Below are 26,800 nucleotides of genomic sequence, written 5' to 3'. Positions count from 1 at the left end.
TTATTTATTATTTTATTTTATTTTTAATATATTTATTGTTATTATTTTTTATACATATAATTTGTTAAACTAATACAAGGGCCAGACTGTTTTATTTTATTTTATTTTGTCATCTCTATCATTGCTTTAACTTTTTCCCACAATGGCATTTTATAAATGCATATTTTTTTACTGCAAATAACTGAAAAAGTCAGTTGTATCCTTTCTTTTAATGACTTTCAATACTGCTATATTTGCATATCTGTCATATACCTCAACGAAAATATGAGAAAACACTCTGTGCTCCTCAGATTTCCACTGCAGTAATGATCTCGGCATGGAATCAGGCAAGATCAGCGATGACCAGATCTCTGCATCGTCCAGCTTCTACGACGGCCAATGGTCTCCAAGACAAGCTCGACTCAACTTTGACGAAAACGCTTGGACGCCCAATGAGGACAGCAACAAAGAATACATCCAGGTGAGGTTTCAGGAACACGTTTCCGGGCCTGTAGCATGATGGTGGCTAAACAAATCAGGGTTACAGGATTAGTTTCAAATTGTCAGAACCTAACCAGTACAATCAGACTTTGTCAGTAGCATAATTCTTATCAACTTTCTCTACTGATTCAGGCTTTGATTCTGAGATTAGGGCAGGACTTCAGTTAGAAAAAAGCCAATCAAAAGCCTTGAAACATAGAGACACTTTGATTCACATCTTGCAAGAGAGTCTGTAGAAATTCAGTAGAAACAATGTTTCCACCAGGGGGGTTGGTGATTCAATATAATATCAGACTTTATAAGTATTAATAAGCAGGTAATAAGCCAGTAGCCAAAGGCATTTCACTCAAAAATGAAAATGTACGCACTATTTATTGACCCTCAAATGGTTAGAAACCTTTATGAGTTTCTTTCTTCTGTTAAACACAAAATGAGATATTTTGAAGAATGCTGAAAACCTGTAACCATTGACTTCCATTGTAAGAAAAACATTTACTATGGAAGTCAATTGTTACAGTATTTTAGCTTTCTTCAGAATATCTTTGTGTTCAGCAGAAGAAAGAAACTTTCTGGAACAAGTGAAGGGTGAGTAAATGATGACAGAATTTTTATTTTTGGGTGAACTGGCTTTTAATAGGAAGATTTAATACTTAAACCTCATGTTTGCTTAAGGAACAACAAAAAAACTATTTATTTACACTTATGCAGGTACATCTAGCATTAGAAAATGTCAACCAGAATATAACGGTTTAACCAATGACCGTAACTTTTAACAGAGCTCAAAGCCAAATCACCTTCATACTCTCTTTAATCCATTGTTGATGCCAGCTAAACTGAAGCTCACCTGACTAACCAGCTAAATCAGCTTGCTGGTGTACTGTAGACGCTCTGTCAAAACGTCTTTCTCAAAGAGCTTGAGAAACTTGCCAGGTCCAGATGGATTTGAGATTTCAGATTGTGTCAGGAAGTCAATGGGGTCAGGAGCTGCGCCAGGCCTTCTGAAACGAGGCTCATTACTTGTGGTGTTACTTTAAGTGGTGTGTCGTATTTGTGTCAGGATGTTGCTGAGTTGTGGAGCCCACAGCTGTTGTGTTGTGTTAACACCTGACATCACTTGCTTGCTCTCAGAGTCCACGGCCCAGACATCCATCTTGACAAACAGCTGTCGTAAATGCCAACATGCCCGAGGAACATACTTCACTCGGACGCCCTGCTTCAGCTCGCCTCTGTTCTGTTCTGTGTGTATATGTGGGTTCAGAAAAAGAGGCATTGTTCTGTTTTAGATGTCATTGATCTTCATTGATTCATCTAGGGTTTCAGGGTAAATTAGTTGATGTAACTTGTAACTTAAAGAAATAATATTGCTGCAATATAAGCTCAGATTTGTTGTCAAAGGCATTTGTGGCATGATGTTATTTTTCACGATGAAGAAATAGGTAGAATTGCCTAGCACCCCCCCACAACCACTGGGTTTGTTCTTTTGTTTTAGCTTTAGAATTGTAATATTGTACTTGCATGGTAGCAATCATCTTTAGAGTCCCATGAATGCTGTTATACATATCCACAAAAAGGCCAGATTATAAGGAATGTCATTTCAGAGAGTGAAAATGTTTCATTTTATTTCATTTTTATATTTTATTTTATTTTTTTTTATTTTATTTTAAATTTTATATATTTTGTTTTATTTCATTTATTTTTATATATAAATTGTTTCATTAAGACCAGGGCCAGGTTTTTTATTTTATTTTATTTTATTAAATTTTTTTATTTTTTTGTATTTTATTTATATTTTATTTTATTTTATTTTGTTTTATTTTATTTTTTTATTTTTTATTTAATATTTTATTTTGTTTTATTTTATTTTTATTTAATATTCATTTTATTTTGTTTTATTTTATTATAAATTGTTATGCTAAGACCAGGACCAGGCTGTTTAATAATTTAATTCAATTTTTATTTTATTTTATTTTATTTTATTTTATTTATTTTTATTTATTTTTTTTTTGTATTTTATTTATATTTTATTTTATTTTGTTTTATTTTATTTTTTTATTTTTTATTTAATATTTTATTTGTTTTATTTTATTTTTATTTAATATTAATTTTATTTTGTTTTATTTTATTATAAATTGTTATGCTAAGACCAGGACCAGGCTGTTTAATAATTTAATTTAATTTTTATTTTATTTTATTTTATTTTATTTTATTTTATTTTATTTTTTATTTTATTTTATTTTATTTTATTTTATTTTATTTTATTTTATTTTATTTTATTTTATTTTATTTTATTTTATTTTATTTTATTTTATTTTTAACAAACAAAAAACAATTAACAGTTAACATGAATCACACTGACAATCTATTCAAAACATCTACCAGCCTGTGTTTCAACTTCAAAATCCTTTAAAGTCTTTTTCTTTAAACTGCAACTACGTATTTAAAAGCCTTTTTTCCCATCTCAGTCCGCACTTTAGGAACAGACAGTAAATAAATATCCTGGGACCGAAGGCCATAGTAAAGGACAGGCTTTTTACAAATGTAATTCTGGAGATATGATGGGAGTAAACCCAGTATAGATTTGTAAACAAGGATATGCCAATGCTTGAGCCTACGAATGGACAGCGCAGACCAACCTTGTATACAATACACAATGAGTAAGGGATTTAAAAATAGTTATAAATCTTAGTGCACTATGGTAAACAATGCATGCAGACTTTGAGACGAAGCATGCATATAGATAACATCACCGTAGTCCAAAATCAACATAAATACACTAAGACCAGGGCCAGACTGTTTTTAAAATTTTATTTTATTTTTAATTTTTTTTTATTTTTTTACATTTTATTTTATATTTTATTTTATTTATTTATTTATCTTGTTTTATTTTATTATTTTTTATATTTTATTTTATTTTGTTTTATTTCAATAAATTGTTACACTAAGACCAGGGACAGGCTGTTTTATTTTATTTTTTTATATTTTAATTAAATTTATTTTATTTATTTTTTATTTTATTTTTTATTTTTTATTTTATTTTATTTTATTTTATTTTATTTTATTTTATTTTATTTTATTTTATTTTATTTTATTTTATTTTATTTTATTTTGTATTTTGTTTTATTTCGATAAATTGTTGCACTAAGACCAGGGTCAGACTACTTTATTTATATTACAATATTTTATTTTATTTTATTTTATTTTAATATTTTATTTTATTTTATTTTAGTTTATTTTAATAAATAAAAAATAATAATACAGTTTAATTATTTTTTTCAACTGAGCAATGAGACAAAATTATGTTCTGGGCTAATCAGCATTTCTCCACATATGCTGATGACAGAATTTAACCCAGAACTTCCCTTTAACATCTCATCAGTTCTTCTTGTGTGCTCTTTTCCCCCATTGTTTCTCTCCGTCTCTCTTTATTACTATTCATCAATTCATCAGGGACTAGTTTCTCAGATGCGGTAGGCTGCATCTCTCTCTCTCTCTCTCTCTCTCTCTCTCTCTCTCTCTCTCTCTCTCTCTCTCTCTCTCTCTCTCTCTGTCTGGTCTCTGGGCGCATGCAGGGCTTGATGATGCACGGCCCGCTCTGATACTAACAGCCACTTGATTGATGAGGGTCCTTTCCTAGAAATAAATAGTTAGCAGCAGTCCTGGGTTCTATTGATTTTTGTGTCTAGGTGTGTTTCTCTGTGGCCCTAAGCAGCTTTGCAGAAGGTACTAGTGTGTGTGCCTGTGCTCGTATCAGTGTGTGAAAGCCACACCTGTCTCTCTGACAGATAACAAACGCTGCAGTTTTCCCGCTCATGTTCGGATGACATCCCGCTGAGCAGGGAGAGCCGAGGATCATGGGTAACAGCCCTCCTTTAGGACGGGAGCTGAATGCCTGATTAAGGCGAGACACTGCAGGCTAAAAATGTTTTTTTATGCAGCAGTCAGTTATGAGATGTTGGCCTTTTTCAGTCTAATGTAAAGAAAACATCCAAAATACACTGCTAAGTGTTTCTTTTGTCATACTTTTGAAATTTGCTGACACAAATTGACAATAGCTAGCTTTCTGCAACTCTTACATGGTCGCTCACTGAAGATAAGCAGGGGATGCGCCTGGTCAGTACCTTGATGGGAGACCACATGGGAAAGCTTGGTTGCTGTTGGAAGTGGTGTTAGTGAGACCAACAGGGGGCGCTCAACCTGTGGTCTGTGTGGGTCCTAATGCCCCAGTATAATGAAGGGGACTTTATACTTCTCAGTGAGTGCAGTCTTTCCTTAAACGACTACGATTAGCTGGTGTGTGGTATACGGTCTGGTGCAATATGGCTGCCGTCGCGTCATCCAGATGGATGCTGCACACATTGTGTAAAGCACTTTGATTGTCTAGAAAAGCACTATATAAATGTAAGGAATTATTATTATAATGTAGTATATATTTTAAAAGCTGTTTTTACAAGCCTTAAGTCATAATTCCAGGGTATCCGCAGGGTCTTAAAATGTCTTGAATCTCAAAAGCTAAGTTTTAGACTTTAAAAAGTCATGTTCATGTATAGCTACTTCCCAGTGTTGGGTTGTGGCTGGAAGGGCATCCACTGCGTAAAACATATGCTGGATAAGTTAATGGTTCATTCCACTGGGGCAACTCCTGATGAATAAAGGGACTAAGCCATAAAGAAAATGAATGAATGAATGTATAGCTACCCAATCTGTCCATTAATACCCATACAATTACCAACAATTCCAATCTCAGTAAAACATTTAACTTTTTCTTTAAAAACAGCATTTAAATTACTTTCCTTACAGTAACATTTGTTTAAATTTTCTTAATTTATTCAGATTCTGACCTGGCATAGAAGCCTATTAGCCTATTACTTTTCCAACTGGGATATTCAAATAAAATCCTTAGCATTTAGCCTGTATCATTCATAATGGTCTTTTAAAAAGTACTAAAAAAATTGGTGAAACCTGCAGAAACCCTGAAATCTCCACTTCAGCAGCAATTACATACACCAAACCTTCACCATTCTATTCATGTTGATATTCTGAAGTTATCGGGATATGATCATACCTAGTTTGCCTGATTATACAGTTAGTGCCATTTAATCATTTAAAGTGAGAAAAAAATTATTACAAACCCCCTCTGTAAGAACTAAAAAGTTGACTATTCTATTAAAAAATAATTGAAATATATATATATATATATATATATATATATATATATATATATATATATGCAAATTAGGACATACTTAATTAAATAAGGCCCCATTTGTATATATATATATAAACATACCATTTTAGAAAATGTATAATACAAAAATATGTTTGAATACAATAAATCATCTGGGGAAATATTGTGTTCACTATGAGTTTTGTGTTGTGTTTTTACCGTTTGCTCGTACTGTCTTGCATTAAAGTATAGATCTTAAACTCCAGGGTCCCCACGCGCCTTGAAGGTACTTGATACAGTATATATTCAAGGCCTGAAAAGTACTTTAAAACAAACATAAGTCCTTGAAAGTGCTTGAATTCAAGTTTTGTTTAGTTGTGTTTAAGTTTAGTAGTGTTATTTCACCAATTATCTGCTTTCAAAAACTAAACTAAAAACGAATAAATTTCAGTGAAGTTTATACATTGAATTGTATTCAATTTTGAACATGACTGTTTAAAACGATCTACTTTTTAACACATTCAAAACATCATCCTTCTTATGACATTTTAATGTAAATATTAGGTGTAAGTGAAATATGCTGGGACAGTGAACTTTCAAAGGTGCTTGATTTAAAGTTATTAGTGATTTAAAAAGTCCTTGAATTTGGTGTCGATGAAAGAGTGGAAACACTGAAACTCAGTTAATGGAGGGCTGCAGCTCTTCACAGTTTTGCCCCAAACCCTAATCAAACACAGTTGATCCAACTAATCAAGGTGTTCAAGACTACTAGACACTACTAGATCAGCTGTGTTTGATTATTGTTTGAGCAAAACTGTGCAGAGCTGCTGCCCTCCAGGAATTGAGTTTGAGATCAGTGCTTTAAAGTGATAGTTTACCCAAAAATAAAAAATGTACTCACTATGTATTCTTCCACACCTTTGTGGCTTTTTTACTCAGTTGATATCTAAAAAAGATATTTAGAGGAATGTTAGAAACCTGTAACTATTGACTTCCATAGTAGGAAAAAGAATTACTAGGGAAATCAGTGCACACAGGTTTGCAGCTTTCTTCGAAATATCTTCTTTTGTGTTCAACAAAGAAAGAAACTCACAGAGGTTTGGAACAAGCAAAGGGTAAATTATGACACAATTTTCATTTTTGGGTGAACTATCCCTTTAAAGATGTCTCTGCAATGGAGGCGGTGGGCCAGAGATGCGGCTCTCGCTCTGCAATCATCCTCATCATCATGGCGGGGGGGTTTTGAGGAGCGAGGGTGATAATCTGTGTGGAGAGAGAGAGGTGAATGAAGGTGGTTAGTATCGATCAGAGCTCAGGTGATTGATCTTAAGGCTCTGATAACACCTTCAGTGCCGCCCCGCGATCTGCAGAGAGGAGGGGACGCCTCATATTCCCACAGCCCCATCCATCTTTCAGCTCTTCTGCTCTCATCTCACCCTCTGCTTGCTCCATTATCTCCATCCTATCACTCTCGCAACATCTCACTCTAGGGGAGATTGATAAGGAAACAGAAATTAAATGAAAACATTGTGTTAACTGAAAAACGTCAAAACAATGTTAAAACTTGAATAAATAAAGTACAATAAAGTCTATTGGCTGATACATCTGTTTCAGTTTTTATTAATCTATCAATAATATTAATAATTGTTGTTTTACAAAGTACTTTATTAAGAAATAATTGAATTGTTAAACTTTTTTATTTCAGTTTTTCCAAAGATGTTACATTGGGTAACGCTTTATGTTAAGCTTTCATTTATTAATAGTAAATTCATTAGTTAAAATTAACTAATCATGAAAACAAGTTTTAAACTTTGCAGTATATGTATTATTCTTTGGTATGAGTGGTTATACATAAAGTTAACTAACTTCATTTTGATAACATTTAAATAAAAATAAAAAAACACCTGAAAAAAGCATTAGTTTTATTAAAAAAAAAAAAAAAAAGAAAGAAATATTCACTTATTTTTAAGGTCAGAGTTTAGTTTAAATCCCTTTTTATTATTTCATAATTCACATTCCCTCTTGTGCAGCAAGATTTTGGATCATGGATGTGTCACATGGAGGCTACACTGCTGTACCTGCATAAAAACCCAGGGATCAAGACAAGAACGAAATGTCCTGTTACAGTAATTAGAACAAACCACTTATCACAAGAGATTTAATAACATTCTTTTTTTTTTACTGCTCAGGTTGACCTGCAATTCCTGAAGGTCTTGACAGGCATCGCTACACAGGGTGGAGTCTCCAAAGAGACACACAAGTCCTACTTCGTCACCACCTTTAAGCTGGAAGTCAGCACTAATGGAGAGGACTGGATGATATACAGATTCGGCAAGAACCACAAGGTACGATAACACGGGTGTTCTCTTACCGGGAAATGTGTAAATCTCTGAAAATTAGTAAAGACAAGGTCATATTGCTATCTATTTTTACCAGCATTATATCTAGTATTTATTTACTGTGGTGCAGTTGAAATCCTGGTTTGCCTACAAACATCTTATGCCGCTTAAAGGGATATTTCAGCTGCCAAAAATAAAAATCTCCTCACCATTTACTCTCACTCAAGTTATTCTTAATTTATTTGAATTTCTGTCTTCTATTGAACATGAAACTAATTATTCTGAAGAATGTTGGAAAAAGCAGCCATTGACTTCATCAGTAGGAACAAAAATACTATGGAAGTCAATGGCTGATTTTTTTTTTTCCTAACATTCTTCAGAATATTTCTTTCAAGAGTTCACACTTAGCTGATAATCAATAAAGTGTGTTTGGCATGCTGTCCCGGGAGAGAGCCCTGAGCTCGTAATATCCTTGAGCCCCGGGCTCCCTCCCCTTAGAAGAGCGAAAGGGGAGTTTGAGCTCAGGTAGGTCTAGAGAACTCCCCTGCTTGTCGCCATGTGAGAAGTGTAAACTAAGGTTGTCTTAGGTGATAATTTGGTTTAGTCGATTGGCTATGGTTTATGTTTTTGGACGGTGGGAGGAAACTAAGGAACCCGGGGGAAACCCGCACGAACACGGGGAGAACATGTAAAGTCCGCACAGAAACACCAACCAGCCCGATAGGAGGTTGGACCAGCGGTGTTCTTGCTGTGAGGCAACAGTGCTAGCCACTTAGCCACCGTGTCGCCCTATCGGAAAAGGGGGAGGAAGTAGGGGTGGAAGGGGGGGAAGCTTCAAGACGAAAGTAACTGGAGTGAAAAACTGGTTATTTATAATGCTTCCGTAATCATCTAATGGGGAAGATTACGGAGCTAATGAGGAGCTAGCCGTGTTGCTCATAAGCACGTGATCCTCTCGAAATTAATTTATAAATAAACCACACTTCGTGTTCAACAGAACAAAGAAACTCAATTAATTTTGTTTAGGTGAACTGTCCCTCTAAAGTTGATGTTAATTTACTCTCCTCTGACTATTTTGTGTTTTTCTTCAATGTAACTTTTTTGCTGATTTTTTGCTGAATTGGTGGTTCTTGGTTCTTGGTGATTCATAAAATCCAAGCATCTACTGGCACTTTGAGAGGCACAAAACATTTCCAGGAAAAACCAAATTACTACCTGTGGCTCCTGATGATCAATAAGAAAAGGATGTGGATTAAATGTAATATAGTTGTAAATATTGTTCAGTGTCTTACACAGACATATTGTTTATTCAGAAATTAGATTTCAGTGTATCATCAGGTGCCACGGGAATGAATTTTGTTTGGCCTGTATGTGTTTTGTTCACTCAGCCATTTACTTGGGTTTTATAAACGCTGTTTTCTGCAGTGACTTCATTCTCCAGACTGATGGGTCCAGCTAGACAGGACTCTATTACTCAGAATCTGAGTGAACAGACAGATTTAAAGGCTTGAGCGAAAGCAAAGTGAAGGGAGGTCAGAAAAAGGAGAGAGCTGAAATGAGTGAGAAGGCCTGTGTAAAACTAATCGCCCCATGCTGAACATGCTTCTAATCTTCAGTTATTAACAAATCCCCTGGAAATCCTGTATGCAGTTGATTGCTTAACAGGGGAACATGTGAAGGCTCTGAAGTTAGCGCGATGATTTTGGAAGAAGCTGTAAAATATCATCAGTCGCCACTGAGAATGAAACAGCTCTGGGCATCATCAGCTGGCATTGGGGTCTTTCGTCCCGGACCCCCTACTGGAAAAGCCTCAGGCTTTAATCTTCCTGAAAATCTCTGAGGCCTTAATGTGCTCATGTGTTTACGGCTTTGGTTTTAGTTGGACTAAGCTTTGTTAAGAAGTCTCGCTGTGCTGGAATGGGAGATTCGTGCCTTATGGGAGGCATGACCGAGCAGTGTCCATTTCGAATTGGTGCTATTAAATAATGTACTATTTATGCATGTGCCTGGAAGAAATGTATTTTTATGTTGGCAGCTATCTACACTACCAACATGCCTGCAGACCAAATGCATTCAGGCACGGCCTTTTTTTAATAACACCAATCACTGTTATGTAGATTTACAGGAAATAAGGTGTCTGCAGTGCAATGAATATGTAAATGTGCAGTACTGTAAACGGTTTTGTATGTGAGCGTCATGTAGAAACGGGATGTGAGTCAGCAGGTTATTATTTTTAGGAGCTGTGTGGCGATGGTTTGGGTTGATTGCACCACATCAGGCTTTCATCGGTTTCAAATGATGGTGCTGGAGGTGTGTGTTTGTCTGGTCCAGAGGAAACTGAGAGATTGTGTGTGTTTACGAACAAATAGGAAGAGCTACTGAAGAGATCACTGTGGGCTTGTGGCTGATAGTCTCACTATGAGAGAGTGTGTGTGTGTGCGTGTGTGCGTGCGTGTGTGCGTGTGTGTGTGCGTGTGCGTGCGTGTGCGTGTGTGCGCGTGTGTGTGTGTGTGTGGTGTAAGTGTGATATCAGCAGAGCTGGGCTTAATTTCTCAAACTGCCTCAGTCGCTGTGGCGGTTCTTTCAGTTCAAGACTAGATTACCTTCTGCACACTCATTCAGCTGCTGCTAAATCAGATCTGATAAGAACACACACACACACACACACACACGCACACGCACACACACACACACTCACACAGCTCTTTTCCAGAACTTTACTGTGTGCCTTGTGTGTAGGCAGCTACAGTATAAGGACGCATCATGACTGAGATGTAACTCTATAATACAAAAATAGTACATTAAATAGCTACTTTCAATGCTAGAATTCTAGAAAAAATCATTTTGATCATTTTCGATTTTCACTGATGATGATCAACCACTACTTTTTCAGTGCCTTTGAATATGCATTCCTCTGTTATCTTGCAAAACATAACTTTACTTCAGACGTGTCATTCAAACATCCAAAAACAACATTTTCACTGCTGTGAAAAAACCTTTGGGGGCAGTATGATAACTCATAAACAATTGTATTACAAAAGTGATCATATTTATATGGCAACAAACATTTGACAAAATTTGATAGATCAATGAGGATAGAAACTCAGTAGAAGCTTTGCATGTAAATATGACATGACAAAAATTCAATTCGATACAGTCTTATATGAACTGTAAGAATGACCGTTATGGCTATTCTAGTAGTTATAGAATTCTTATAGTTTCTGTGTTAAATGCTTGGTAAAAAACAACCCAATTTTGTCTCAAGTATAGACAAACCCAGGACTGGGTTGTTTTGCTTGAATGGGTTTGGTAAGTGTATGGTTTCGCACATGATAGTTTAGCCAAGTACGATGCGATCCTGGATTAATATGTATGTTTGTCCTAGAACATAATTTTTGTTCGAAATTGTAATCCATACCTATTTCCTACCCCTAAACTCAACGATAATTAAATTATTCCCAAAATCAGAGGGGAATAATAGTTGAAAACAATGATGTCAAAGTGCATAAACCTAACCGTAAGCCTAAACTTAACATAAACGGTAAACATATCCCTTAATTCTGATTGGCTGATTGGAATGTTGTACCAGGATCAACATAGATGTTAATCCAGGAACATGTCCTACACGTTGGAAATATAGTTTCATTGTCAGAAATTGACCCAGCCACTAGCACAACAGCTGGGTAATGCAACTACCCAAATCTGGGGAAATTAATGCAACAAACAAGCTAATCTCAGCAGTTGGGCATAAAAAATATAGCAGTATTTATTGCATTCTGCATCTTGACTTATGTCAAGGTGTTTTTTTCACTGTGTTCCATTCCAGGATTGCTACCACTGAAAAGAACACACACTCTAATAAATGCTGGGGTTGTCGTGTCCCATCGTTGGCTCAAATAAGGACATAATTAAATGTAAATTAAATGTTTTAACCCAACACCTTTTTACTCCATATTTGACCCAGTGTTGGCTTACAGCAACCCAGCATTTATTTAGAGTGCAGCTAGTGCTCGGCAACTTGCACATGGTCGCCCACTGAAGCTAAGCAGGGCTGCACCTGGTCAGTACCTGGATGGGAGACCACATGGGAAAGCTAGGTTGCTGCTGGAAGTAGTGTTAATGAGGCCAAAAGGGGGTGCTCAACTTCCAGTCTGTGTGGGTCCTAACGCTTCAGTATATTGATGGGGAATCTACACTGCTAAATGAGCGCCGTCTTTCGGATGAGACATTAAAGGTCTTGACTCTCTGTGGTCTTTAAAAATCCTTCGAAAAAGGACATCCTCCACCAATCAGCTGGTGTGTGGTGTGCAGTCTCTCGCAATATGGCTGCCCTTGCATCATCCAGGTGGACGCTGCACACTGGTGGTGGATGAGGAGATTGCCCCAATGTCTAAAGTCCTTTGAGTGTCCAGAAAAGCGCTATATAAATGTAAGGAATTATTATTTAGTGCCTTTTAGAATTTCTAGAATATATCCGAAAACAGTATATTTATACCTTTTGGAAGAGCCATTTAAAATGGGAGATCTTAAAGCACTGTGTGTTTTGGAACAGAGCTACAGATTCCCTTCTCTTTCCTTGGAAGCATAGCAGAGTACACACCAATGACAGAAACACATGCATATACAGTTGATCCCAAAACTGTGTGGTTTCCGCACTCTTCCTCCTGAAACCATATCTGATAAAGCCATCAATGTAATGGCAGAACAAGCTATGCTTTTCCATCAACATATTGTTTCAAATTGCAAGGAGGTCAGAAGGTCTCAATCCCATTCCCACCGGTGGGGAAAATGAGTTGGTCCCTCATGCAATGTCCCACACCTGCTCCTAAGGTCAACATGACCATTCAAAGCAGCCAGGTCATTGACCGAGATCATTATAAAACTCGGGGAAATTCCTTGCTTGTTTAACAGTACCATCAAGGAGATTTTTATAAAGAAAGAGAGCATATGGTTTGTGTGTTAGCATGTAAAATCCCAAAGCAGAGCAACGGAGTGCACTGTCATGGGAGATGACATCAGCTCCGACTTCAAAACGGCAGCCTGACATATTCGTCCATCTCTGCGCATTCCTTGACTTCACATGGAGCGTGTGGATAATGGAAGACCGCTGCCAGATCCCAAGAGGAGCCCTCAGTTCTTTAGAGTGTACCGCTGAGGGTTTAACTTTTTGTGATGTCATCGACTTGAGAATAGATGCTCTTTTAGTCGAGTCGACTGCATGAAGTCAAGCCATAGTGCGTGACGGTGGACGGTGTTCAGTGAATCGAGGAGGCCGCTCATACATACTCAAACAAAAATACACGCTTACCTGTCGTGTAAATGTGGTTTTCATTCTCTGTGACAAATGGTGCTTTTGGAGGAAACATTTACACCTCTGAGGGTCATAAAACATACGGTCTGGTCTTACACTTACAGAGTACAGATTCCAGCTTGACTTAAAGCAGCAGTGTTGATGTTGTCACCAAAATAGAAGTAGGAGTGCTAAATTATGCACGTTTTGTTCCTTTGAAAATACAACGTGACTTAGGATCCATTAGGATTCAGCTTATTCAATTCAATTCATCTTTATTTCTTTAGCACTTTTTACAATGTAGATCAATGGGTCAAAACAGCTTTAACATCCTGTAGATGGAGTTCTAGTAAATTGAACCTGCTTCATTCTAGTTTTCACAGTTGAAGTTCAGTTTTTTCAGTTCAGTGTTATGTAAATGTCACTGTTGAAAGCCCCACAAGTCCCAAACCAAGCAAGCCATACTTCAATTATTGCGGACGATAACATTTCGATCTTTAAAATAATATTCACAGATAATCGGGAGAATTAAAAAGCTGAAGTTATGCCTATTTCCACTGAGTGGTACAGTACATACGGTTTGGGATGCTTTTATGGCCGTTTCCACAGTCAAAAGGTACCAAAAAGTACACCATACCATAGAACTTTTTGTGTACCCTTTCGGAAGGGTGCCTAGCACAACAAAAGGGTACCAAAAAGTGGAGCAAGACATGCAGCTGAACGCTATTGGTTTACAGAGATACGTCACTCGCTCGTACACAAGCCAGGAGAATGACAACTAAGGCAGCACTATTTTTAAATACACAGCATTACATTACGTCATAATAATATATGCATATTATAACAAGTAATGGTTGACCCGAGCTCAAACAAACCTTGTCGTCGTCTTGATGAACAGCCACAAAGCCAAGAAGAAGAGCAGAATCTACCCTGTGCCCCACACTTGTTTACAAGGCTGGCTAAAGCGCGAGCGGTTTCACTTTCTTGCTTGTGCTCGCGTCCTATATTTAAAATAAAAAACTTCTTGAGCTGATGATAATAACGTGCGCATGATTATTGAAGACGTCTGACCCTTTCAGAAACAACGCGAGAGTGACGCACGAAAAAACTTAGAAAAAGTAGAAGCCCGACAAAACAAAGGAGATAATGATTCTTACAGCAACCTAAAACATGAACAAACTGCCATGTTTAACTATTATCATCACCTTTTGAACTATTTTAAACTCAGAGTGATAGAATTACTTTCTAACAAGAGGTTCAATGTGCTGGTGAAGAAGTTTAGTTAATGTTTCATGTTGTTTTTGTACCCAAATAAGGACTAAATGTGTGCTGTGTAATCTGTAATTGGTAACATATCGAAGACTGTGAGGGTCTGTATGTGTTCATATATGTTGCATTTATTTATTTTATGTAATTGCAGACGTTACAGTAGGCTATTTTGCCGTATCATTGATCTGCAGTTATAATCAAACCATGTTCATAGAAAGGTTAGTAATGAGTCTTTCAAGTATTTATATGAATAAAGCATTGGTTTTGTGATATGCAAACGACCAGTACAGCTTTACTTTGACATTTCCTTGAGCAAGAATGACGTCGACTGAATGAATGACGACGTCTGTCGTTCTTTGGCAGTCGAAATGCAAGCCTGAAAAAGGTGACCCTACCGACCCATACCATACCGTACCAATCAGTGGAAATGGGCTATTAGGCTGTAAACCACATTCTAGAAAATATTAATATAAAATATCTTACTTGGAAAGTTTAACATCTTTCTAGTACATGTTCTCAAATATACATTGCCTATAATTGTGGACTGAGCAGAGCTTTTGTGTTTGGCGTGATGCTTGCCTGTAGTCCCATTTAGCCACTTGTTACCAACCACTTTTTAGTCAAGTAAAAGCTTTTTGAGTGGGGAGTTATCGACGTGTTTTGTCATCAAATAAAACATAAGAGGTTCTTGAGCTTGAACCAAACATTATTACAGACGGGGAAAAAAATGCCATTAAAAAAGACTGACTCTTCAGACCGGACATTTAAAGATACTTATTTCCAGCTTTTCTGGACTCTTTCCTATAGCACTTCATTGATCAAAAAAGCATCATTCTACACACTCCTTACAGTTGTTTGTGTGCATTAAACCAGGAGAGGAGAAAGTGTTTCAAAAGAAATTTCCAGTACCCCCCCCCCCCCCCCCTCGAATCACAGTGGGAAGGTAAATCGAGGAGGGAGGGCTTCCACATTCCAATCTCTCAACTCAATCTTATATGCAGACTGGGAATTAAGAGGAAAGCAGGAACCAAATCAACATTCTGCAGTTTCCTATCTGAACAGGATTTAGCCAGACATTGTAATCCATAAGATGATATTCTAAACTGAATGAGCTTTTGCTTTAATTTCACAACCTGCAGACTCACACCCTTGACGTTTTTAATTCATGCTTAATATTTGTCACCAGTGTTTAAAACTCATGACACTTCACATGCACTACTGAACAACAAAGAACTGCACTCTTCAGCGAATGGCACAAACACACCAAATTTGGCCACAGTGTTCTACAGAGTACCACATCCATCCTTGACAGCAATGCATACATCCAAGAGGTGCCAGGATACTGGACACAAACCATGAGTATACGAATGAGGAAAACCTGACACATTAAGTTGTACTTCATCTACAGCCCTTTTGAACTTTATAATACTTGTATAATTATTCTACATGCGGTTTCTCTGACCTCATATTAATCGAAAGCCTACAAGGAATATTTGTACTTATAAAATAATTTGTCACAGGACTATTCTGCTCTATCTCTCGCCGTGTTTCCGCCTCCTCTGAGGCTGAGCCTGCACTGGCCTGCTGCCAATTGGAGCCCGGCTGCTCTGTCAACATCTTCATCTGGGCCGTGGAGGTGTGGGAGAGAGCAGGGGAAGGGCAGAGAGAGAGAGAGTAATGACTCAAACAGAGCTGTGAACGCTGACCACATTTCCCAGCGGCCCCATCAGTCTGAGGGGAAAAAAGCATGGCAGCTAGCCAATGCAAAGCAGTGAGAGATGGTAGGGCCGAAAGACAAAAAGACAGGCAGGCGGAAGGATGGACAGAGCGGGGAATGCAGCACCTCTTTCCTTGCCTGTAATCCCTGGTGCCGTCATGTGACTTTTTGTAACCCACTCCAAGTTCTAAGGCACTGTGTCCACTTTTATGCGACGGCTAGCTTTTCTCTTTCTATATGACATTGAAAGTGACAGCATCTTGCAGGAGTGTGTGTGTGTGTCCTCACATCCCAAGGGTTCAATTTGGAGGGTTTTTATTATTTTAGTAGACCACCCTTGTGCCAGACGTTTGCATAATTCATATTCATTTTTAGGGGGAATCTTCCTCACTAGTAACCTGCCGTCTTGGCGATTACTGAGTACCCCATTTCACCTTTTAGTCTTTAGTGCAATGCACTAAATTACTTTGAGCATAAAATTAAACAATGACTATCAGCCACAACAAAATCCTAAGAAATTTAAATATCGTAGATGTTACGATCCCGGACGAGCCCCCACAAATAGTAATGAATAATGTAATCAATATTCACACACGTATACATGTCTTCCGACATGATGGATTTCTGAGGAGTCCCTTAAATGTAACTACTCCTGAACTGTCAGACTTAATTTTTCAATAATTCATATAACAGTTCATCTACATCCGCCCCATTGATCTGTCTGTGTGTGTGTGTCTAGACAGACCAGCAGCACTGCGGCTGTTTACTCTGTCATGGATTGGATCTTCGTGCATATGCGTAAAGAGAAGAAAAAACATATGAAAACATGTTGTGTTTTTGTATGTACACATTCTTTAATATCTTTATCGTCTTTGATTCCATTGCCATTGTTTTGTGACAGAGATTGAATAATAGCCAGCAGTTGTGTGGAAATGGAAATTAAAATACATTGTTTAATCATTTAAGTAATCCCATAAGCTTTTAAAATAGCCATTCGTTATCAGTATCCTCATTAACCATGTTTCATAGTCTTGGTTTTGTGTCTTTTGTAGTGTACCATACAGGATGCTTCATATTCTAGAAAACATTTACAGTGCTCAGCATATATAAGTACACCCCTCACAAATCTATCTTTTAAATTCATATTTTTAATAGGAAGCTATGCAATATTATTTTTGTGCATATATATTACATTACTCAGTACTAAAGCCAAATCTGGAGCTTAACAAAATAACTCACAATAACGGTCCAAAAACAAGTACACCCAGATGTATGTTATAGAAAAATATTAAATACAATTTTTAAAAAAAGGGAAAATTTAATTTTTTTTGCAATATTTTGCTTGAATTTAATTGTATTATTTTTCCATTTCTAAATATTTGGTGACTAAAATATTATTTTCATAAATATATCTGTTTGATAAATCTGTTTTGTTTAAAATGCACCAAAATACGTTGCCTATATTCGCTGAGAAATTAATAAAAATATAATTTTTCAAAATGGGGTGTACTCAGTTATGCTGAGCACTGTAATTGTTGAGTAATTCCAATGACGATCTGATGCGCAGAATGTGTATATTTAGCAAAGTTAAATTTCACCATTGTTTTGAAACATATCTAATGAGTATACTAACATATTCATTCTATTAATACTATGTTTTTAAGGGAGCATTCAGCGAATATAAAGAGACAAAAAAATAAACAAGTAAATAAATATATTTGATAACAAATATGGAACATAGGATAACACTTTAGTTTAAGTATAAACCTCACTCTTTACCACAAGTGGCTTACTTGCGTATTATTAAAAAAATGGCTGTTTTCTTGTACTTGCTAAATCTTCTGCATGATTTGTTTTAGACCCAATACCTAAACCCAGCGACTAGCTTAATAACCATTAATAAGCAGCAATTTAGCATAATATTTAGGCAAAAGTCAGCTTAATGTTTTGTTAATAGCGAGTAAAATATTGAGTAAAGTCCCAAGATGTGTATCAGCTTGTTCTCTTGTATTACATTTGAAAATCTGTCATGTCCCGCTGACATCTTGTCAGTACACTGGCATATAACAACCAGCATCAGGTTCGAAACACTGTTCTCATGTCAGTCATTTTTCAAATGTGGGTACAGCGTCTGAGCACAAGGCAGACAGAAAACGAGAGAGCGAAATAGGAAGAAGTGAAATGAGCACTCACTTTCACACAGAACGAAAAGACGACAGAATAGTCTCTCTTTCTTTACTGATGTTTTAGAAGCTAAGAGTTCAACGCAGTTGGCCTATTATTCCTCTATGATCAGTTTCAAAGCCATCTGCACGCTTCAATCCACAAGCCTGTTACATTCTCTTTAGTTTATTCTTTGCTATACAGCTGTGCTTCATTTTGCATGGGATGTGGAGACTTCTGTTCTTTAAAAGTGTTTTCAGTGAAGTGCAGTTTCAAAGCTACTGTTGATTTTATAGTATACTATATTTACTATACTTTATTTTAACTAGTAAAAGGGCATTTTGATGTTGTTGTTTGTATAGTAATAGTGTTAGATGTTGTACTACCGAACTTGTGATGTTGAAAAGCATTGAGTTTAATGTAAATGACATTGACAGTGAGATTTTAATTGCGCTTACAAAATAGTTTTTTCCCTTTACTTTACGAATCAGGATTTAAACCCGGTTTTCTTTGTTTTCTGATATTTTTCTAATATCTTTATTAAAGTTATTTAGCTGCACTGCATTCAAAAAAATCTGCTCTTTGTTCAAACTAATTATTCAAAATGAGCTAAAACAACATAATTTTTTATTTTCTTTTTGGGGCAACTTTATTGTTTTGTTCAATCCACTTGAATTTGTAAAAACTAACAAGTTAACATAAATCCTTCATGCTTTTTCCAACACAAATCAATTGTGTGGTATCCAGCATGTTTTACAGTGTGTTGTAATGTGGACGGGGACGCTGACAAGGGAAGTGAGGATCCTAGCGCAGAGTTTATTATACAGAAATGATCCGGCAAGCAATGGTCAACACAGAGGCAAACAGATGTATACAGGGAATCCAGAGACGTGGTCAAAACACAGGCGAGTAGTCAGTACTGGTAGGCAGCAGGCAACGTAAACAAACAAACCAAAAAAGCAAAGGTCTGACACAGAAAGGCAAGGCAAGGAAAACACGTCGTAATGTTCACTATAATGTAAGACCTTATTCTTCAATGTGGAAGTGCGCTCGTTTTTGTGATTGTTTTAGAACTTCTGATTCAGTCGCCTATGGGAGAAATGACTAGGATTAATAAACCATAGAAAACGGTCAAACTACTTGCTCAACAAACAAGTGTTTTCATGATTATACAGACAAAGCAGAATCATATAATAAGAAAATGCCAGTTTGCAACATCAAGCAGCATAAGCTGTTCTTAAAATCTAAAAATGAACGAAAGCCAAAATGATTAAAATGGCTGTGCCCGCTCATAATCAAAGAACAAGGTGAATAACAAGACTCAGCAAAGTCTGTGTGTTTGTGTTCTGTATAAATAGTCAAACTAATCATACTTTGAGCAGCTTCAGCTGTGTGTGTGCAATCAATGGTAACTTGGAGCAGGTGTGTGTGTTGCATGACAGGACTTGTAGTCCATATTCTATCAAATTTGTAGTTCTTTAGTGAATTGTGTAGCTGCAGCTGCTAGATCGCTGGTGATCATAACGTGTAAAAAATGCTGGGTTCCACACAATTTCTTCATGTTGTCCCAACACAAATCGATTAAGTTAAGTTATTTTACAAGTATAAGTGACCTGCGAAGAGAGGATGCAAACCATAGAGGACTTCTAAAGGTATCTATAACACTGGACCAGGCCGTATACTTAACAGATGCTGTGGCGGTCATGTTGAAGTGGACAGCATGAGACTGAAGTTTCTGCATTAATACCGTGGGAAAGCCTAAACACACGCCGGTGACCAACTCACACCTGCAGCTTCTCCACGATGAACGTCCAGCGTTCTCCAACCTCCAGCACCTAGACTGCAGCTCTGCACAAGAAGTTTGGCCAGAGGAGAAATAGTCATACCCAACTGAGCCTGGTTTCTCTCAAGGTTTTTTCATTCACTTTCGTCAATTGGTAAAAATTGTTTCTCGCTACTGTCGCCATTGGCTTGCTTGGTTTTGGGACTTGTTGAGCTGCGCAATGATGGATTTGCTCTTCAGTGTTTGGACTTTCAGCAGTGAAAGTTAAACCACACTGAACTGAACTAAACTGAACTCAAACTGGACTGACAGTTTCAATTTACTAGAACTTCTATGTTAAGCTGCTTTGACACAATCTACATTGTAAAAGCGCTATAGAAATAAAGATGAATTGAATTGAATATAAGTGGATTGTACATACAACAAATAAGTTGTCCCAAAAACACCTTAAGAATTGTGTTAATTTCAACTCATTTTAAATAAGTAGTGTGAAAAAGATATAGATAGGGTAAGGAGCTCTGTCACCCGGGAGGAGCTCGGAGTAGAGCCGCTGCTCCTCCACATCGACAGAAGTCAGCTGAGGTGGCTCGGGCATCTGTTTCGGATGCCTCGTGGACGCCTACCTAGGGAGGTGTTCCAGGTATGTTCCACCAGGAGGAGGCCTCGGAAAAGACCCAGGACATGTGGAGGGACTATGTCTCTCGGCTGGCCTGGGACCGCTTCGGGAATCCCCCTAGAGGAGCTGGAGGAAAAGTCTGGGTAGAGGGAAGTCTGGGGTTCTCTCCTAAGACTGCTGCCCCCGCGAAAAGCGATTAAAAATGAACGAGTGAATGATTTTGAAAAAGCAGTTAAAGTCATTTTGGAGTGTGTACTAGTGCTAACTCTTCTTGTATTGTTGGCAGAGTAGGATAATATGAGATTTGTTTACTAAGATTTGCTCCTCAAATGAGCGAAAAGAAAAACACTACTTGCTTATTGGCATCCAATGAACATTAGAATTTTGTTAAGTGTTTTGTGAAACACTAGTTCTACACTTACAGTTTCTACACTTCCTGCAAGCCCCTAAGTGTGTGGGTAATATCATTTATCAATTTGATTATGCTTTCCTCTCAGCTTCTCTATGCATACCCCTCTGCATAGCAAAAAAAGTGCACGTATCAAACAAAAGATACACCAAGACTCCAATTTAAGTACAAAAATCATTGCCACCCTTGACAGATGCCACATACCTGATCCCCTCACTGGCTGCATGCTAGGATACACTAGCAGCCATGCTGAAAGGGAACATGATATAAGTAACACACGCAAATGCATGATTCATGATCGTAATTTAGAATAAACCTTCTGATGACGGCAGTGTCCATTTGTTATGTCTCTGGCTACAGGCATGCACATGCACACGCTGAGAGTGCATCAATCAAAGATTACGCCTAGACTGCATAGTGAGAGAGAGTGAGATTATAGAAAAAACACAAACACACACACAAAAAAAAGGGAATGGGAGTGAGGGTGGCCTTGTATCAGTAGACGACCTATGACAGCAGGCTTGACAGCAGTTCTCCTGTTTCGGTGTGTGGGAGAGTCTGTCATTACCGGCACCTGTGTGTCTGTCAACACAACACCACCAGTCAGGGGCCAACGTAGCTCTGGGATGCAAAGAAAACATTAGCAGGTGCGTGTGTGTTTTGGAGGGGGGAAACAATAAAAGTGTAGTTTGATGTCGCTAACACAAGCCGTTTTGAACTCCGCCTATCTCTGCTGCTGTCAGAATCTGGGACTTTGTCATTTTTGTCATTCCTCTCGCTTTCCCTTAGAGGACCAGAGGGAAATCACCATTCTTCAGCTTCATCTCAGCCAGCTCCCTAACGTCCTCTCAGTAATTGGACTGCTCAATCCTGTTACGCTTTTTTAGCTTTTTTTTTCTGGGCTTTTTGATCATTTTGGCATCTTCATGGTTAATACTCTTCTCTTTGTGTTTTTTTTTTTTTTGGAAGTTTATCTGTAATGAGCAGTGGGCTTTCCGTCCCAAATCCCATGCGACAAACATCTGTTCGTCTGTTATGAGGGACTCATAAGCAGCCCCTAGTTTTCTGCTGGTTTGGATTAAAATTGTCGGCCAATCGCTGGCCAGGAAAGGGAGCCGCCCAGTCCATGGACAACAGTAAATAACAACTGATGGAGAGGTTGCTAAGCAGTTGCTAATGTGTTCTGTGGTTTCAGCAGTGTTTTTGTTTACTGAGTTCTAAATGATTGCTTAGACTGTGGCTAAGGTTGTTCCTTCCATCAAATCTGTTATGTTCACCTATCATCTTACACACAGATTGATTAGAAATTAATAGTCAATTAAATTCAAGTTTATTTGTATAGCAATTTTCACAATAATGATTGTTTTATAGAAGCTTTACAAAAATATAAATATAATTAATTAATAGAACACCTTCATATCCATCTTTTAAAGCATTTTCCAAGTGACTACAAGTCAGTGTCAATATTGATATTGATATATTGATATAACTAAAAATATAAAAAAATCGACATAAAAACATTATAAAGTAAGTTTAAAATAAAGTACTAACACTGTTAAAACATAAATCTGAAATTAATTAAAACTAAAAAGATACGTTAAAGGGCACCTATTTTACCCCTTTTTCAAGATTCAAGGTAAGTCTTCTGTGTCTTTAGAATGTGTCTGTAACGTTTCAGCTCAAAACACCCATCAGATTATTTATTATACCTTTAAGAATGTTGGAATTTTTTTCTTCTTTGAACACAATGTAGCTGTTTTTGTTGCCTGTGCCTTTAATGTTAGTTCTCCCCGCCCACCGTTCCCACGTGCCTCTCAGAGTGTGCCTCGATCTCTGACTGTGTCAGATAAACAGCACAGTGACAGACATGAAGGATGCAGATCTCACGTAACATTTGTGAGAAATACTACAGTAAGAACTTTCCCAATGATTATTTGATGTATTTGTTGTGGAGTTCATTCAAGCCTTTCTGCAACGATGAGTCACACATAATGTCGTTACAAAGTTCACGCATACACACAGCTCGCACATTTAACTTGGCACTCTTTTTGCACGGCAAATGTTACAGGATACACATTAATATCCACTGCTGTATGAACATCTGTTATGCTGATGTTCAAAATAATCCTGATTTAACGTCCACAATCCATGACTGAAGCGTCTTCTTTTATAATTGTACTGGCAGGCGGCTGTGGTAATAAAGACGGTAAAATCGCTGTAATTCATTACAAACATGCACTGGTTGAATACGTTTTAAATTTGTAAAACTCATTCTTGATCACAATTGATGATGATTGACGATCACAGAATGCTGAACAGATCTTTTAATCTCAGTTGCTTTGCGCACATCCTGTCTTGTTGATATGATTATGCGCATTACTGCAAAGACATGTTAATATGTGGCTGTCAATCAAATCGGTGAGCAGGGAAACGTTTTCAACAAACATTTCTACGTCACGTTGCGGTCAGCCCTAAAAATGGGAGGGATTTGGATCCTATTTTAACGTCAGGAAATTGAAAAAAAAGAGACCTATTGTCTTTATATTACCCCAATATGACTGTGGACACACTATACCTACACACAGTTCTGTCCAAACCGCTTACAAAAGAGGATTTTCATCATAGGTGCCCTTTAAGAAAACTAATTAAAATAAATAATAAAAATTCACTAAAACTACATTAGAGTGGTGCAGGAATGACATCACCATGGGTTCCCTCAAGATTTACCAATGGGGTTTTCAACTGTCTATGGTAATAACAGCTTAATGTTAATCTTAACGCTACAGTTTATGTTGTATGACAAAACACTGAAGTATCGTTGACAGACACAGATCTTATTTCACTGATTAATTGGAAATCTCCATTAGAAAAACCTCATAAGAAAATCTTGAGGGATTCCACATCAAATATTGTAATTATTCTGCATTCTGACATAGCTGCATTACTTTATTAAAAGGAAAATAAATTAAACCTTCATCTAAATCTTCATAAATGCTGTAATAGTATATAAATAATAGTAAAATAACACTGCCACATATATAGCTTTGGAATATTTCAGACACTTCCTAAAGTAGCTGAGTTTTTTTTTTTACTTTTTCGGAAGTGCTGGGTGTGTGTCAGGTTATGTCAGAGAATCGTGAGAAATAGGACTCTCCCACACACCAAAGAAGTGATATATTACACACTGCTTGCCCCCAGTCGTCTCATACACACACACATGTACTCTCCTTGGCTCTCACACACTGCGCTGTGTTGAAAAACTTCACAGGCAGTGAAGGGCAAGGTCACACACTCCATCATGAGGTCATTAAACAAAAGCAGATTTTCTGTGATGCATGTCTGCATCTTCCTACTGACAACAGCTCCACACACTCCCTTTTTCTTCTGAAGCATCTTGCTCTCCTCACACACACTTTTTCTCAAGGCTTGTCTTGTGTTTCTGCCGCACCTTATTTGCACTGTTCAGATTCCATTAAATTTCCAGCTTGAAATAGAAAAATGTTTTTTGTTTTTGGTCATTTTTATTGGTTTTATTGAAAACCGAAAATACTTTGTTCTGATTATTTATTATTTTATTAAATAAAATAATTTTGTAAGACTTTGTAAATGTAACTCAATAAAAGTTACTGCTTTTGTGCTTCGGTCGATGCAGCAGCGATCTGACCTTTGTATTGCATTCATAGCACAGTGCTTTTCACTTCATGTGTGCAAGCCACTTCATTCTTTGTTTATAGCATATGTTTATAGATAGAGCCAGAGTGAAACCAGCATGCTGACCATTGCTGGGCTCATAATTGGCTCATATTTTTGGTCATATTTCTTTTTTTTATGGGCAATAATATTCGGCGGTTGAAAGTTAGGGATGGCTGATGTGAATCTGACATTTTGACAAGGTGTCGAAATCCTGAAGCGCAAATGTTTCAAAACACTGCACCAAAACATGATCCGAAACACCCAGGTCATGTGACTAAAGTGTTTTGAAACACCAGGTCACGTGACTAAAGCGATTCAAAGCATCAGTAATTTCAGAAGAGTTTTGAGACCTGGTGAATCTGTTTTAGGGTTGGGAAGAAGCCTCTATCTCATTTAGCCTGTGCTGCAAATGGTCCGAGTTCGAATCCCGACCCAAAATTATGACTTGATCTCTTTTAATAATGTTACTTTCATGGTCAAAACAAGACATATTTATTCACAAAGTGTTCACTCAGATGTCAGACCAATGTTAAAACAAAACATGTTACAAGAACAGAGCATTTAAAAGCTAACATCCATAGTTGCTTCACCGTGGGTTCCAACATATTATCTCTGCATGCTAGTCAGGAACTCTCTCCGCTTAACTAAATAACTTGAAACCTCAACTCTACAACGTGGGGTTTAATAGCTCAATTTGCTTAACTGTTTCTTTGCTGAAACTTTCAGAGCCATACATATAAATGACCACTGGGTGTCAATGTTGAGACTGGTTTCAAAATGTTTCGAAGCTTCGACACATTTGCTTCAGCTGTTTCAATGTTTCGTGTTTCGCCTCACTTTGCCCACCACTATCGAAAATACGGTTCATCCTTAATGTTATGTACTATTTTATATTTAGTTAGTTAGTGTCATAGGTATTTATTTACAAACAACACTCACAACAGGCACTGGAACATCAAGATGCAGGTAAGACAGGGAGTAATGACAATACAATACCCGACAAAGAAATAAACTGAACTCAGGAGTACAACTAGACAAGACATGATTAAAACTAATTACGAACAGTGATGTAACACAGGTGGAACTACCGGAATGACGGGAAAACTGAACATAGGAATCACATGACGTAAACATGAGGCACATTGGGAATCAGAGGACATAAATACAACTTCTAGAACACCCAAATTGTGACAGCTAGTTACAAACAGATACATTCTTTATAGGCCTTCCATTGAAAAACAACAAACTACTGCTTGAGGCGTATAGCTTTGGAATGATGTACAGTTTGTCGAGATTACTCATGTTCTACTTTATTTAATCTATTCATAATGGCATTTCAGTTTGCCGGCATCCTGGTGCTGATCAACAGGTTAATGCTCTGACTTACTGTATTCAATTCAATATTGAATCTTTGGTCCCACTTTGTATTAAGTGGCCTAAACTAATATGTACTTACACTGAAATTATACATTTGATACAATGTACTTTTTGTTTAAATACATGTGAAATACATTGGAATTGTGATTGATTTTGCTTGTGATTGTACTTGTGACTTTATTTAATTTCTGTAATTACATTTATAATTACACTGTTGACATCACTTACACCTTAACCCACCATTAAACCTACCTATACTACCAAACCTGTCCCCAAACCTACCCATATGTCACCTCAAAGGCACCAGACGTTTTCTGCAATACAGTACATTATGCACATTCATTTTCTGATGTAAGCACTTTGTAGTTAAGGCCACTTAATATAAAGTGGGACTAAATCTTTCTTAGTTTTTGTGTTTTAAGTTTAAAAAAACATTGGCACTTATGTATGTTTCATATTACAAAAATGACAGGTAGATTTGTAGTAATCTCTAAGTTATA

The 26,800-nt window shown here is 37.0% G+C and overlaps 1 protein-coding gene across 2 annotated transcripts in view; it reads left to right on the top strand.

The window, feature by feature from the left end:
* Positions 1-26,800, top strand: part of nrp2b (neuropilin 2b) — a 145,286-nt gene that overhangs the window by 70,379 nt on the left and 48,107 nt on the right. For both annotated transcript variants that reach the window (XM_056465226.1, XM_056465227.1), the window contains exons 6-7: positions 291-460; positions 7,834-7,989. In XM_056465226.1, the coding sequence (XP_056321201.1) occupies positions 291-460; positions 7,834-7,989 (326 nt within the window). The remainder of the gene's footprint in view (positions 1-290; positions 461-7,833; positions 7,990-26,800) is intronic.

The sequence above is a fragment of the Danio aesculapii genome, chromosome 9, assembly GCF_903798145.1.
Source record: "Danio aesculapii chromosome 9, fDanAes4.1, whole genome shotgun sequence".
NCBI classification, from domain to species: Eukaryota; Metazoa; Chordata; class Actinopteri; order Cypriniformes; family Danionidae; genus Danio; species Danio aesculapii.
The sequence above is the reverse complement of the archived record's forward strand: the minus strand, read 5'-3'. Positions and strand labels throughout refer to the sequence as shown.